This window comes from Elephas maximus, chromosome X (genome assembly GCF_024166365.1).
Source record: "Elephas maximus indicus isolate mEleMax1 chromosome X, mEleMax1 primary haplotype, whole genome shotgun sequence".
Taxonomy (NCBI): Eukaryota; Metazoa; Chordata; class Mammalia; order Proboscidea; family Elephantidae; genus Elephas; species Elephas maximus.
Window position 1 is genome coordinate 52,171,398 of NC_064846.1, and position 16,886 is coordinate 52,188,283.

At 37.9% G+C, this 16,886-nt stretch overlaps 1 protein-coding gene across 3 annotated transcripts in view; it reads right to left on the minus strand.

The window, feature by feature from the left end:
* The window catches only part of NRK (Nik related kinase), a 159,730-nt gene that overhangs the window by 88,695 nt on the left and 54,149 nt on the right, over positions 1 to 16,886 (minus strand). For all 3 annotated transcript variants that reach the window (XM_049872092.1, XM_049872091.1, XM_049872093.1), the window contains exons 3-4: positions 7,937 to 7,993; positions 6,567 to 6,638 (exon numbers count right to left, since the gene is read on the minus strand). In XM_049872092.1, coding sequence (XP_049728049.1) covers positions 6,567 to 6,638; positions 7,937 to 7,993 — 129 coding nt within the window. The remainder of the gene's footprint in view (positions 1 to 6,566; positions 6,639 to 7,936; positions 7,994 to 16,886) is intronic.

Sequence of the window (16,886 nt, forward strand, 5' to 3'; positions counted from 1 at the left end):
TGAAAAAAGATACCTTTGACATATTTTGGGTAATGAATTAGGAAAGGGCGGATTGCTCATGAAAAGCAATTAAGTAGTTAACTTCCAACTACCTTTATCTCCTTGCCACCAGGTCATAAAGCCAGGGTAGCTGTAGAAAGTGCTTGGGAGAACTAGTCAGTCTTTTAGCCTTTAAGTTGAACTGAATATATAACTGAATATATCCATTTAGTTATCACCTCCCTTCTTAATCATCTCTAAGCCTCAGTAGGAAAGGTGTGCAATTGCTTTTTGCATTTAGCTATTCTGTGGCTGGGCTATATAAATTCTGATGAAATAAATACATAGCAATGTACTAGTTTCTGTAATGTCTCCAAGTTGATTTGATATTTGTTTGTAAATTACCCCTTTTCCCCTAGAACGTCCAGGACTCATAATACATCTTCTATAAAAAGTTTGAAATCTTAGAGAAATGGCTAGAAGCCCAAGAACATTCTTTAGCATTTCCCTAGGACTTTATAGTGGATTTATCCATAAACATTTAACTACTAGAAAACAAATCTAGATAACCCATTTGTCTTTTGGGGGAGGGAGTAGAGCCTGATTTGTCTAATTGGAGACCCCATGACAGATTCTTTCTGTTTATTATGTAATAAAGGCATGAAAAAAAATCAACTTGTAGCATAATAATTATATGGAAGTTGGATTCAAGCCACATTCTATCCTCTGAAGAAAGTTCATTTAATAAGTTTGTCTCAAATACCCCTCGCCCATTTTCTACAAATATAAAAGATGAATTGTGTGGCTTTTATTCTCATGTAGGGCCCTAAACTCATCTGCTTCCTCTGTAATGTGGCCCTCCTTTGAAATAGTAACAATATATGCCATCAGATAGAAATAAACCACAGGTACTAGCAATTCTGTATATAAATGGGCAATCTCAGTTTCCAGTAAAATACCAAGATCATGCTGAGAGGATATGAACTCATATAGTGCAATAAACAGCAATAAGATGATGATGTGAGGTTAAGAACAGAGAGCTCATGTTAAACAGAAGTGGGAGGAAAGACTGAGTCCACTGAATTGTTTGGTAGGTTGATGTCAGGGAGCTTCCCTTTCTTTCTGGGTTAGAAAGCTTATGTCCCCAAGCATAAACAGGAGAATGGCATGCCTTAGACTGGGCTCTAGGCAGCTATATAGTTGAATTTGAGAATACTTCCAACCCTTTTTATTGTTGTTGTTGTTAGGCGCTGTCAAGTCAGCTCTGACTCATAGTGACCCTATGTACAACAGAACAAAACACTGCCCGGTCCTGGACCATCTTCACAATCATTGTTATGCTTGAGCCCATTGCTGCAGCCACTGTGTCAATTCATCTCATGGACGGTCTTCCTCTTTTTCTTTTTCACCGACCCTCTACTTTACCAAGCATGATGTCCTTCTCCATTGACTGATCCCTCCTGATAACATGTTCAAAGTATGTGAGATGTAGTGTCACCATCCTTGCTTCTAAGGAGCATTCTACCATACTTCTCCCAAGACAGATTTGTTTGTTTGGCAGTCCGTGATATATTCAATATTCTTCACCAACACCATAATTCAAAGGCATCAATTCTTCTTCAGTCTTCCTTATTCATTGTCCAGATTTCACATGCATATAAGGCGGTTGAAAATACCATGGCTTGAGACAGGCACACCCTAGTCTTCTAGGTGACATCTTTGATTTTCAACACTTTAAAGAGGTCTTTTGAAGCAGATTTGCCAAATGCAATGCGTCTTTTGATTTCTTGACTGCTGCTTCCATGGGTGTTGACTATGGATCCAAGTAAAATGAAATTCTTGACCACCTCAATCTTTTGTTCATTTATCATAATTTTGCTTCTTGGTCCAGTTGTGAGGAATTTGTTTTCTTTTTTTTGAGGTGTAATCCACACTGAAGGCTGTGGTCTTTGATCTTCATGAGTAAGTGCTTCAAGTCCTCTTCACTTTCAGCAAGCAAGGTTGTGTCATCTGCATAACACAGGTTGTTAATGAGTCTTCCTCCAATCCTGATGCCCTGTTCTTCATATAGTCCAGCTTCTAGGATTATTTGCTCCACATACACATTGAATAAGTATGTTGAAAGGATATAACTCTGACACACCTGTCCTGACTTTAAACCACGCAGTATCCCCTTGTTCTGTTCGAACGACTGCCTCTTGGTCTACGTACAGGCTTCTCATGAGCACAATTAAGTGTTCTGGAATTCCCATTCTTCCCAATGTTGTCCATAATTTGTTATGATCCACACAGTCGAATGCCTCTACATGGTCAATAAAACACAGGTAAACATCTTTCGGGCATTCTCGAATTTCAGCCAGGATCCACCTGACATCAGTTATGATATCCCTGGTTCTGTGTCCTCTTCTGAATCTGGCCTGAATTCCTGGCAGTTTCCTGTTGATACACTGCTGCAGCCGCTTTTCAATGATCTTTAGCAAAATTTTACTTGTGTATGATATTAATGATATTGTTCAGTAATTTCCACATTCTGTTGGATCATCTTTCTTTGGGATAGGTGTAAATATGCATCTCTTCCAGTCAGTTGGCCAGGTAGCTGTCTCCCAAATTTCTTCGCATAGACGAGTGAGCACTTCCAGTGCTGCATCCGTTTGTAGAAATATCTCAGTTGGTGTTCTGTCAATTCCTGAAGCCTTGTTTTTTGGCAATGCCTTCAGTGCAGCTTGGACTTCTTCCTCCAGTACCATTACTTCCTGAGCATATGCTACCTCCTGAAACGTCTGAATGTCGACCAGTTCTCTTTGGTATAGTGACTCTGTGTATTCCTTCCGTCTTCTTTTGATGCTTCCTGTGTTGTTTAATATTTTTTCCACAGAATCCTTCAAACTGCAACTTGAGGTTTGAATTTTTTCTTCAGTTCTTTAAGCCTGAGAAATGCCTAGTCTGTTCTTCCCTTCTGGTTTTCTATCTCCAGCTCTTTGCACATGTCATTATAATACTTTACTTTGTCTTTTTGAGCTGCCCTTTGTAATCTTCTGTTCAGCTCTTTTATTTCATCATTTCTTCCTTTCGCTTTAGGTACTCGACGTTCAAGAGCAAGTTTCAGAGTCTCTTCTGACATCCATTTAGGTCTTTTCTTTCTCTCATGTCTTTTTAATGACCTCTTGCTGTCTTCATGTATGATGTTCTTGATGTCATTCCACAACTCGTCTGGTCTTTGGTTATTAGTGTTCAACGGGTCAAATCTATTTTTGAGATGGTCTCTAAGTTCAGGAGGGATATACTCAAGGTCGTATTTTGGCCCTCATGGACTTGTTCTAATTTTCTTCAGCTTTGGCTTGAACTTGCATATTAGCAATTGATGGTCTGTTCCACAGTCAGTCTCCGGCCTTTTCTGACTGATGATATTGAACTTTTCCATCGTCTCTTTCCACAGATGTAGTCGATTTGATTCCTGTGTATTCCATCCAGCGAGGTCCATGTGTATAGTCACCATATACATTGGTCAAACAGGTATTTGCAATGAAGAGTTGTTGGTATTGCAAAATTCTGTCATGGGATCCCTGGCATCATTTCTATCACCAAGGCCGTATTTTCCAACTACCGATCCTTCTTTCTTTCACATTCCAATCATTGCTAATTATGAATGCATTCTGATTGCATGTTAGATCAATTTCAGACTGCAGGAGTTGGTAAAACACTTCAATTTCTTCATATTTGGGCTTACTGCATAAATTTAAATAACAGGTGTATTAACTGGTCTTCCTTGTAGGAGTATGGATATTATCCTATCACTGAAAGCATTGTACTTCAGGATAGATCTTGAAATGTTCTTTTTGATGATGAATGCAACACCATTCCTCTTCAAGTTGCCATTCCCAGTACTTTTAGACTATATTATCTTCCAATTCAAAATGGCCAATACCAGTGCACTTCAGCTCACTAATGCCTAGGATATTGATGTTTATGCGTTCCATTTCATTTTTGACGATTTCCAATTTTCCTGGAATCATACCTCATACATTCCACATTCCAGTTATTAATGGATGTTTGCAACTGTTTCTTCTCATTTTGTGTCATGCCACATCAGCAAATGAAGGTCCAGAAAGCTTGACTCCATCCGTGTCGTTAAGGTCGACTCTACTTCAAGGAGGCAGCTCTTCCCTAGTCCTCTTTTGAGTGTCTTTCAACTTGAGGGGCTCATCTTCCAGCACCATATTAGACAATGTACCGTTGCTATTCATAAGGTTTTCCCTGGCTAATTCTTTTCAGAAGTAGACTGCCAGGTCCTTCTTCTTAGTCTGTCTTAGTCTGGAAGCTCAACTGAAACCTGTCCACCATGGGTGACCCAGCTGGTATCTGAATACCAGTGGTGTAGCTTCCAGCATCACAGCAGCATCCAAGCCCCTACAGTACGACAAACTGACAGATGTGTGACGGAATCTTTTTTATAGATAGGCCAAATATTCTGGTGCCATTTTATCTATGAGGAACTTGAGGCCTACAAAGGTAAGAAGACCTCTTGAAGCTTGATAAGCAGCAAGCAGATGATGTATAAGTCACACACTTCTTATCCCAAAATTCCAGATGATTTAGAGATGCTAGCTAAATGATCAGTTAACAGTTATTTTTTAAATAAAATATATGCTCGGAGGATTCAAAGCCTCTGACTAGAAAAACTTCTAAGAGTGGGGTTCTCACAGTAAAATGTAAAGCCTCCCAAAACAAATAAACTAACCTGAGGTATGTTTGGAAGTTGAGATCGTGAGAAACACGTAAGTATATTATATCCATCAGGCCAAGTGGGTAATTTAAATCTCTCACACATCTCCCAGTAATATGATGCCGCAGCATTTTCTGGCTCAGGACCATTTGATCCCAGAGTGGCCTGAATATCCTGCTTTTTGTCAAGAAGAGGCAGCTGAAGGATACCAGAGCTTCCTTTGTAGCTGCACCCAGTTCTGGGTTCAAAATCTTTCTCCCTCTGGAAAGAACTATCAGACAGTGTTTGGGGGAAGATATTTAAAGGAGTTTCCAACACAACAGATGTTTGATGAGACCAGAATTGGTCAAATAATTATATTTTTCTTACCTTATCTCTTGCAGCTTCTTGATCTACCAACCCACCCATTGCCATCGAGTCGATTTCGACTCACAGCGACCCTATCAGACAGAGTAGAACTGCCCCACAGGGTTTCCAAGGAGCACCTGGTGGATTCGAACTGCCAACCTCTGATTAGCAGCCGTAACTCTTAACCACTATGCCACCAGGGTTTCCTGATCTACCAAAGCATGTTATTAATCAGTTCTAGTTGTTTCCTTTGGATAAGCTTTGTCTCCTGAGATACATTATAAATAATACAAGAGCCTAGTGTACTTAATAGATGAATCTTGAAGCTGTTTCACAATATAAGTAGAGAAATTCTCTGAATGTGATTGTGAATGGGACAGGTTGTATTTAATGTGCCTGAGAGTAAGCCTATTTGTTAGGGCACACAAAGTTGAAAATATCTGCATCCCAAATAGTTGACAGCGGGGGAGAAAAGTAGCTGGAAAAAAAAAAGATATGGATGAATTGTATTGTTAGTAATAGAAATTCTTCTTTCAAGCCTGCAGAATATTTTGATAGATCACCAACATCTACTGAAAAAGGGCAACAGTCTTTGTCTGATTTTATTCTAGAAACAGAAGACCACTGGAATGAGAGGTGCTGCATTTTGGGGAGTCAAAAAAGTTTCAAGTAGAAAGCAACTTCATACTCCATCATGTGTTCAAATACACTGCCAGATGTATGCAGATTTTTAAGATGGGTAGACTGTCTCCTCTCTACCATTGTTTTTACAGTTAAAAAATTCCATGCACATTTAGCTCATATACAATGGCGACGTTTCTTAGAATCATAATGGAGGAAAAACCCACTCATTCCAGAACACCATGTAAGAGGTTTGAAAAGGACCCTGCCATGGGTAATTTTAGGCAAAATTTGCTCTTGGTCCCAGTACCTCCTCATTGGTTGCTACCCAGCTATACATAGGGCTCTAAATTAGGATGGCAAAACTTAGCCTCACGTAGTCTGGACATGTTATCAGGAGAGACCAGTCCCTAGAGAGGGACATGATGCTTGGTAAAGTAGAGGGTCAGTGAAAAAGAGGCGGGCCCTCAATGAGATGGATTGACACTGTGGCTGCAACAATGGGCTCAAACATAGTAAGGACTGTGAAGATGGTGCAGGACCAGGTAGTGTTTCCTTCCATTGTACATAGGTTCACTATGAATGGGAACCAACTCAAGGGCACCTAACAACAGTGCTCTGTAGGTTTACTCAATCCCTCACCCCCAGTTAACAGTTATCTGTTCAGGGACACATTTTTTTCTAATCCTGCTCTCTGACAGAGGCTAGTGTTCAAATATAATGAATGAATCTGTGTAAATATGTTACAGTATATAAATATGTTACCACTTGCAAGCAAGAATGTTTTAGTGGAGACCTTGTAGAGATAAGAACAGAACATGCAACACAAAGAGATGAGTTTAAAGCTGAAAATTAAAGGACAGAATATTTGGGGGCTAATGAGGACAATACTCACGCTGTATCTCCACCCGACAGATTTTTGATACTTATTCACTCTCACTCGCCTTCCTATTTCAGGTAAAGCGGTCTGCAAAACCAATAACAAAATGTTATTAGACCCATTGGTACTCCCTGAAAATGATTTATGCTTAAATACTTTGTGCTTCTTTAGTGCTCAAAGATAATATTATTCGTCTCTCAATTTTCACAGTTTTAATAAAAAATAATCAGATTTTTACTATATACAAAAACTTGATAACAAATTCTAGTAACAAATTTAACTGCAATATCAATGAGACAATTGCAATTTGATATTAGTAAAGTCCGATTCTCCCTTACGAAACCATCTACAGGTTGAACATGACTTTTAAGTATTTCAAAAGTCTCAAGTATTTAAAAAGTTGATTAACTGTGGGTCAAGTTCTCTCAAGTTAAAACAAGGAAGCAAGTATAACCATTTTAGAGTGTGTCACTAAAAACGTATAGAGTTGGTCATTTAGAAGCCATGGTTTGTAGGGCAAAATGAATCCACGAAGAGTCAAAACCCTTGAAACTCACATTGGTTTGTAACATTTGGCATTCCCTGGCAAAGCAAAAAGCATGCAACTCTTTAAATAGTTTCAACAATTCACTCCCTGCACCAACTGGAAAAGAAGAATTTGTGGCATTGAAAATAGCTCAGTGAATCTGTATAGTTTTCAAACACAGTATTTGAGAGCTTTCCTTTAGGGTGTAGTGAAATCAATTTTTTTTTGACCTTTGCTATGTTCATGCTAATATTATCTTGGGAAAGTGAGACAGTCATGCAAAAGAAAGAGAACAGAAATCAGTGCTTAGCAAATTCTATGACAATATGTTCTGAAGCGTGACAAAACTTCATGAATGTTAGCGGGAACAGTGCCAATTAAACTGTCTCTCTTGCTCATCTGTCAGAAAATACATGAAAAATGTGCATCTCTGAAAGTTCTTCTCTTCTACCTGTCATTGAGTCTCTAATGGCCTCAATTCTCAGAAGGGATGTTTGGTGAGGGAAAAGAATATTATGGAGAAACAGCAGGATTAACACAATATTAGAGAAAATCTCCTATTTGCTCTCCCTGGAAACAATCAACTAGAAATAGATAAGAATGCAGATCTTTTCCTCTGCATTATAGTATAGCAAAATATGTGGAACTTTCACTTGGAGTGAAGTCTTTTTATGTGAAAATATAATAAATACACTAATTAATATAAATAATATTGAATGATAAATATAATAAATCTAGATTGATATAATTTAAATTATATATAGCAACGATTTTAAACTAACTACACTAGTTCCTGAACTGTTTATCCCAAGGGCAGTGTCCCTTAGGGGAGCAGAATACAAAGTGGATATAATATTACCTTACGAGCACTCATTACTTTAACGGCTGTAAACGCACCAGTCTTTTCATGGAGACCCTGAAACACAGGATAGTGGTAAGCATCAAATGCTGGCTAGATAATCCAGCAATCAAGAAGAAAGCAAAGTAAGAAAATAAAATGAAATAAAAATAAATAAGGCCAAACACTATAGCACCCTATAAAATATTACACAGAGATTAAATATAAGGTATTATATAGAGAAGAAAATAAGAAATTATTAACAGTTTAAAAGATACCCCCACTATTTCACTTGAAGAGTCAAGCAAATTTATGGAGTAAATTCGCTTTTTTGTTTGTATTAAATAGTGGATATAACTGGCCATTTAAATTACTGCTTTCTTATTATCTTTAGTCTAGGTTTATATGGCACCAAACATCAGATGAAGTGTGAAAAATTCAGGTTTCAGATGAGGAATAAAAGGAGATATTCTACTGAACAGTTTTTTTCAGCTGGTTATGTGGTACGATGCAGACATTTTTCCACTGGACCCTTCTTGATACACATAAACAAACTTCTCCATAATGATTACTATAAGAGTGATACATTATTAATTCAATGGTCTCCAGACCAGTACGTCCTAGATCATATAAAGCAGAGGTTATGAAAGGAGAAAGTTCTGGAAGATTCTTTCTTATTGAAAAATTATGAGTAGTAAGAACTTAGTCTTATCCTAAATGCAATTAAAGTTACAGATTTATAATTTAAAGAATAGACATATACGTTTGGAATCAAAACTCTTAATTTGTAGCTGGTACCTTTAAAAAAAATAATTCAAGCTGTAGTCACAGAAAAAATTTTTAGTCAGCTGCAGTAAGGCTTCAACTTAAAACAGAATGCCTTCTCTGATAGTTTCCTAGCAGAAGATTTGTATCTGGGGCATTCGAACCAAACAACTGTCACTAATCGCTGCTCCCATGTGAAAGACAGCAACAGTTTTACGGAGAATGATCACACGAGGGCTGGTACACCCTGATACTATTGTTAATTAGTTTTGATAATATTGTTAATATTCCTGAAAAGAAGGAATTTATGTCTTTTGCAAATTTCCTCACTTCTGCAAATCTGCAAAAGACATAGATTGCTTAATTTCAGGAATTCGACATTCAAATATATTGATAGTTTGTTATCAAAACTCTTTTATAAATCATTTACTTGGAACTATGTGAATACCTTTTTTTAGATCATCTCTACTGTTTTACCATCAAAATAAAGCCATTTGATCAAAAACTGCTCTAACATGACCACCAATGTTACATGTTACATATGAGTATCCACACTCCTCCACTTTGCTCACTGATCAGACAGGATTTGAGCCCATTCAATCCTAGCGAGCAACCTTCTCCTAGCAATACTTTTCCATGATCAGAAGCCACTGTCTGTGAATGGGGTCATGTGTCAGAAATGTATCAGAAGACTTTCCAGGAAAAACAGTAACTCTAGACACACTGGCACCTTGACTTAATCCCAGTTCTTGCCAAAAAAATTAAGCATTAAACAACTATACTGGTTAGATGGTTGTAGCATTGATAGGAAGTGGCGGCGGGTTGCTGATTGCTGGGAGAGCCAGGTCAGGGCTAGAAGAGAAGGATGGAAACTAAGCAATTATGTACTGAACTTGGGATAGGGTTCATAAACTAGTTCTGAAAAAAAGGAAATGCCTAGAATCAGACGGCAAGTTTAGGGTGGGACGTGCTAACTACCCAAAGATACAATTTCTAAAGGAAAAAAAAAAAGTTGGAACTTATTGATTGGAAAAGTAGAAATCCAAGATCGAGATCAGCTTGCTTAACCTAAAATCTTGGAAAAAATACCAAAGGCAAAATCAGGGCTACATGAGAAATGTAAATGAGTCAGAGTTTGTTAGAATCAATCCACAAAGCAATAGTACCAAGTTCTAGAAACAATCTTCTCTTTCCTCAGAGAACAATCAACTCCTCTGCAATCTGTTTAGCTGGAGTTTTGCTTTTACATTTTTCAAAAGAGCATGATCTTTTGTTATCTTGTCATTTATCTTAACTTGGGCAGCCTGTTTGGATGAGGTGAGATTATTTTCACTGGACAGCTCCAGAAAGAGTTTTAAGGTGTTCTTCTTTTTATAGGATTATGACAAAACCTGCAGTTTAGCTGAGTTTATAAAAACATTTGAATATGTTGGATGTCTCTCAAGTTTATTAACTTCTCTGAGAGAAATTATATATTAATTTAGCCTTTTTCATGAACTAGAAAGTATTATTTTCCTAATTATTCATATAAACACTTCCTAGTCAAAAAACTTCCCACAGATGTATGCACAAATATAATATGTTGCAAACAGGTTGTCACACAGCCCTTAATTAGAGGAGATAAAGTGTTTCCTTCCTTGATTCTAAGAGCTCATTTACGGGCCAAAATACTATTTTGTACAACATAAAGTATTTGGCATGTCAGCAAACATATTAGCTATACATTGTCTGATCCAACCAATGGGAAGCGGTGGCCAGTAAGCTACCAAGTTTTCAATGTCTGGAATGTGCAGCCATCGTACTTACACATTAGCGAGATAACAGAATGTGACTGAAATACATCATCAACAGCCATAGAACAAAGAACATTAGGTTGATTCTATCCTCATTATCCAAGATTGTTTCTCTCACTTGAAAATGGCAATGCATCCTAAGGTGGGTTTGGGAAAATAAGCTCATTGTGCCTATAGAAGAATAAAACCCAAAGTCTTGGAACCATGTACTGGATTAATATGTCAAACCATTATATAACCGTCCACAGAAGTCTGGTATATCCAGATAACAGAAAAATGGAAAATTGCTATCTGTTAGCTAGCATTTGATAGAGTTTCCCCTGTGTCTTAACTTTTTAGAACTTTAATTTTGAAATAATTTTAAACTTAGAGACTAGTTCCAAAGACGGTAGAGAGAATTCCTGTATATCCTTCACCCAGCTTCCTCTGTTAATATCTTTTATGACCATGGTACAATTAACATTGATACAATACTCTTGACTGTAGGCTTTATTCAGCTTTCCTTAGTTTCTCCATTAATGCCACTTTTTCAATTTCTCACATTCAATTTATCTGCCATGTCTCCGTAGGCTCTTCCAATCTGTGACACTTTCTCAGTCTTCTTCATTTTTCAAGACTTTGTCACTTCTGAAGAGTACTGGTCAAGTATTTTGTAGAATCTTCCTTGATCTGAGTTTGTCTGATTTTTTCTCATGATTAGACCAAGATTATGGATTTTGGGTAATACCACAGAGGTGAAGTGACTTTCTCATCGCACCACACCAAAGGGTACATGGTATTAAAATGACTTATCGATGGTGATGTTACCCTCTGAAGAGGGATAACACTATTCTTGAGCATGTATCTGGAGAACCTGGAAGTCATCTTGAGATAAGTTAATTGTTCAGGGGTGCCATCTTGTGGTTCACTGACTGAATGGAAGCTGTTTTATGATCTAAACTGAAAGTCATGTTTTCATAGACAGATTGTCTCCCTAAATGACATGTTGAATCAGGATCTGCAAATCCAGTTTTTAGGACGTGCTTTCTTTCAGTTACGATGTCTATTTTACGACAAACTAATCTAAAACATTTCTTGTAAACACACACAGAATGACTGCTAAGAAAGAAGTTTGGGTTTTGATTCTAGATTGGATGTTAAATAACCTCACAATTGCTATTGGCCTGAGTGAACATTATATGGAAAATCACAAAGAGAGCCTTAAATTATAAATGTGGTATTTTTATCTTTTTCCTACCATCAATAATACCACCAACATGATACAGGAGCTACTAGCTGCACTGGTCTAACAATGCACCCTCAAATACTCCTTGAGTGCAAAGAGTGTCCTTTTAATTCTCCAGCATCAGAAAACAAGAAAGAGAAAATTCTCCTGGCTCTCATTCCTATCACAAGAAAAGAAATTGCTGCTTCAGTCTTTGTACAAGTTCATAGGCCCTCTCGTATTTGAGGAACAGAAGACAATACGCAGTAACAATTGCTTTATGGTCATTCCAACTCTAGGATCAAGTCTGTTGGCATTTGAAATCAAATAGTCTACCATGTTCACCTCAGTGAACTCTTTCTCTTGTCAGAAAACTCATTCAACTTATTCAAGATTAGTTATTAATATATGCAGCTCATATACTATGATTTTAGGGGCAACAGAAGGTCCACTACTCAAAATAATTCCCTCTATCACACAACCTACTACAAAACATAAAAATAATTTATTACATCCTCCATTTTATTAAGGTAATGAAATCCCTGATTATTCAAATGTTAGCTGTGGGAATGAAACATTAAGGTATTATTTGTCACTAACACTTGAACATAAATTAGATTATCAGATTAGGTGAACTGCAATGATGGCGATGAAGAAGGTAAGTTTTGATGGAAAGAGAAGCTGGAGGAAGGAAAGGGCTGGAGCTTGAGGAGCTCCAGGAGAGGTTGTTCCTCAGTGAAAGTGTCATACTTAAGGAAACAGGAGGGAAAAGGGGAGTGAGCATGGCTTCTCAAAACCGTGAAGGGAGAATAAAGCAAGGTGTGGGGTGATGGAAAGGTGGAGAGACAAACTGTGCCAAATCATAATTTTATTTGTGGAATTTCCAGTTTTTAAGATGTATACACTTGAAACAATTAGAGGACAAAGAAAAACGCAAAGACTAATTACTAACATAAATTCTTGGGTCCCAAATATTGTCTGTTTAAAAGGATCAAGAGAGTGTGTATATCCTACCGAGTGAAGGATTTAAGTAAGGTTTTGAGAAACTTCCCTGATGAATTTATCCCCTCACAACTATCTCTATTTCCTGGAGGCACACTCCAAAAGACAGTAATTATGGCAAACATGTATTCTCTTTGCAGGACCATTTGAAATGTTCAGTAAAGAACACAAATTTCTCAATATCGTACTTATTTCAACTTGGCAAGGATTTCTGTTCTTATTTAATTAGATAAAGAAATAAGCAACTTTATTTACTTTGCTCCCCCAGGAAAAGCAGAGTTCATTACTGTGCTATGGCTCTTCAATGGCTCCAAACTGAATCTCAGTACTTTGAATCTGTGCTATGAACAGAAAATGTGACATATCCCTGATTTTAGAATATTGGCCACATATAAAAAAAGGTTAAAAGGTACATTACTTTACACAAAAGCTAATGCAGGATAATCATTTTTTATATATATATATATATATATAGTGATTTGGCACAGTTTTGTCTCTCCACCTCTCCACCATCCCCCACCTTGCTTTATTCTCCCTTCAGTTTTGAGAAGCCATGCTTACTTACCTTTTCCCGCCTCTCCATCCCTTAAGTATGACACTTTCACTGAGGAACAACCTTTCCTGGAGCTCCTCAATCACCAGCCCTTTCCTTCCTCCAACTTCTCTTTGATAATGATATATATAGTTGTATGCCATCAGTTGATTCCGACTCATAGCGACCCCATATGACATAGTAGAACTGCCCATAGGCTTTCCTAGGCTGTAAACTGTATGGGAGCAGATCACCAGGTATTTTCCCCTGCGGAGCACAGAGCAGCTGGTTGGGTTTGAACCGCAGACTTTCTGGTTAGCAATCAAACGCTTAACCATTGCACGACCAAGTGCATGCTTTCTCTCTCTCTCCCTCTATCTATATAAAACAAAGGAAGGGTCATAAAAGATTTGTCCAGTTTATAGATAGAATTGTACTAATATTCATTTCAGCACCAAATTCCTCAAATCAATTTTTTTGAAAGTCAAATTGCCACATTTTAGGTTACTTCCAATTTTAGGGAATATCTCAAAAGTAATAAGCAAGGTAAACTTGTACACTGGGGAGCCAGATATAAAACTATAGGTTGTCCAACGATTGCAGAGGAAAGCTATGAATTGCAGTGTTCTGGTCATCTGAGATTTAGACCTGATGACCTTTAATTGCCTGACCAGTCCACCACGGTCCTCACCAATACTTCCTTTTGGCACACAGCTCCTCGAGAGTTCCACTTTTGTTTTTATAGGTCTGTCCTCTGCCTTTGGGACTGTTCTGATGGAGACAAACAGATAAATAGCTCTTCAGTTGTTCACTTTGCTTTCTGTTAGCAAATCTAAGAGACAGGCTTAGATGAATGCGGGGGCAAGGAGTAGTGGTAAAGCAGGGAAGAGGCGATTAATCTAGGTGAGACCCAGTCTTCTCAAATCCTCTGTAAGTACAGAACCATTGACCATGACCAAGGTACATGGGAAAATTAATTAAATATAGAAAGCGATAATGGAAAAATACAGTAAGGCAATAAAGCCTAGTTATCAAGCACATTGCTTTATCAAGGATTCAGTCACTCCGTCCATCAATAAAAGTGGGCAAACCATAAAAGTCCTTGAAGTCTGGAAATATATTTCTTTTATCTTGGTATTTCTAGTGCCTAGCACAGTGGCTGATACATAAGACTCTTGATTTATACTGATGGAGTGAATGATGAAAAGGAGTAACTGGGAAAGCTTCCTGGAATAGGTGGAATGTCAATTTGGCCATAAAGATGGGAAGGCATCTGAACAGATTCAGAAGGGCAGGGTGGGCCCAGTGGGTGGGACTTCATGAGCAAAGCACTCTGAGGTAATGCGAGTATGAAGGCACAGTCACTGAGAAGAAAAGAAAAGGAAGAGGAGTGGGGTGACTGGTGTCCATGAAGGGAAGAGAGTTGAAAAAGAGAAAATGAGAGCATGCACTTGTTTTTTGTCACGCCAGAAACTTCCATGTACTTTTTTTAAAAAATAAAATTCTGTTTCAAAGAAGACACAGTGATCGTTGAGAAATGAGCAATCAGCAATTTAGCACTTTATGACTGGCTTTTGTTAGTTAATGGTCTGATGCAAAGTTCAGGGTTGTTAAGGCATTGAAAAACCAGCATTGAATTGTAGCAGTGATCAATTTCTTGGGGGATTACACATTTTAAACCATAACAAATGATTTAAAATAGCAATTCTGACAGCTGTGTTAGAAAAATCCATCATTCTGTGGCAGTTAATTACCACGTTTTGCCCTGGAAAGACTACAGGACAGTACTTGATGGGCTTGTAATTTGATTAGGTTAAAAACAGTTTTTTAAAGAAACTGTTGTGGAAAGACTGCCGATTGCTCAGCGGTTCCTACATAGTCCTTACAGTATTTGCTTTGCCTTCTATTGGCAAATCTAAACCACATAATCTCCAAGACTTTCTTCCTTTTTAATTGGTTTTTGGTGATAGAAGGCCACAGGCACTCACTGCACTTATGTCCATCCTGTAGCCTTGTTTTTCATTTACGAAGTTTTGTCCCTCTAGTCATTTGTTTGGGTTCCAGATCTCTCCTAGCAAACAAACCAAGCGATCCTTCAAGGCGACCAAGGGTACAGCCTTAAATAGCATCCAGAGTACTTAGTGCTGTGCTGTAGAGTGATGAGACAAGGTGGCTAAGAGGATAGTTTATGTTAGCATCACATCCCTGTAGAAAAACAAAGATATGGGGCTAGAGAGGACTTTCCAAGGTCAGCAAGTCCATATCCCTGCCTCCAAGCAAGACCTTTCTGTATCTAATGCTTGAGATGGGAAGTGATGGTGGTTTGGTTCTTATTTAGAAGTCTTTACATTTTGCTTCCTTTCTTAGTCTTCATCACTATGAACAACTTCAATAAGGCCAAAGGGACAGTTGGGTTAGGAGCAGTCAAGGTTAGAGGTGTGGCTGACGTTGGAGAGGAAATAGTATAGATTGTTAGTAGTTGTGGGACAGTAGAGTGGAGGACAAGCAGGGGAGCAAATCAATCACCTTGCACCTCACATCTAATCCATCAGGAAGAATTACTTCTAATGATTGCCAAAGGAGGATATGTAGTCCCTTTGGGGAGCTCCTTAAAGGAATTAAAGAGGAAATACAGCCTATTTGGAGAGCTTCTCAAAGGGATTCTACAAACTTCAACTTCAGATTTGTTTTAAGAAACTTTAAGGAACTCATAGATGCGCAGATTTTGACAAGTGTTATTTGACAATTGACAGGTTATTAAATTTTACACTTTTTTTTAACTCCCCAAAAGCCTAGTACAGGCCACAAAAAATTATGCTTATTGCAATTTGAGGGAAAATAGTCATTTAGTTGCCAAAGGACAATAATGATTCTCTGATTCTATGCTTGTGTGAGTACCTCATCATCAAAAAGGTTTCGATACACCCGAATGCATCAAAGTTGAAAAATTCTTCTTGGGTATGACTTTCTCCTTTTGGAGAGAATTCAGAATAAGCAGGAGCAGATATTTCTGGCTTTGAGCAGATGGAGCCTGGAGTTGAATAAATACTATTTTAACCTTGACACTTTAGGATTGAAGGCTTCTATAATCAACCTGCTACAATTTTCAGGGCAAGCCTTTAAAGTTACAGAGAGGGAAAAACAGAAGCTACTCTTCCTTTAAGAAGAGTAAGTCAGAGTTGTTGCTGGACTTATTAATATTCTTTATGACAGTCTTCACTTTGAGGCCACTGACAAGAAATTATCATGTCTTCACATAGATCTTAAGGGTAAATTTGCATTTAAGTTGTTTCAGCAACATAACTGAAACACATTATAAATGGATATTTTTTTTTTATATTCCTGAGGCATTAAATTTCTGCCTGTTTGATCTGTTTACCTATCCAGTTCCTCCACTTGACTGGGAGCTCTCTAAGGCATATTTTCTATATATACAAATCTTCAGGGTCTAAGCACAGTGCCTGGCATATCACAGGCACTCAACAAATATGTGTTGAACTGAACCAAGGCAATCTGAACATGGAGCTCTAAATAGGGGATAAGATATATGGGCGATGGTGGGGGGCGGGAATGTAAGGATAATATTTACTCCAAGCTCTGTAGGAGAAAAGGTAGAGAGGGCCCACAATCCACTGTGCCCCAATGATACACTGGGGTTTCCTGACAAAGGCTGTG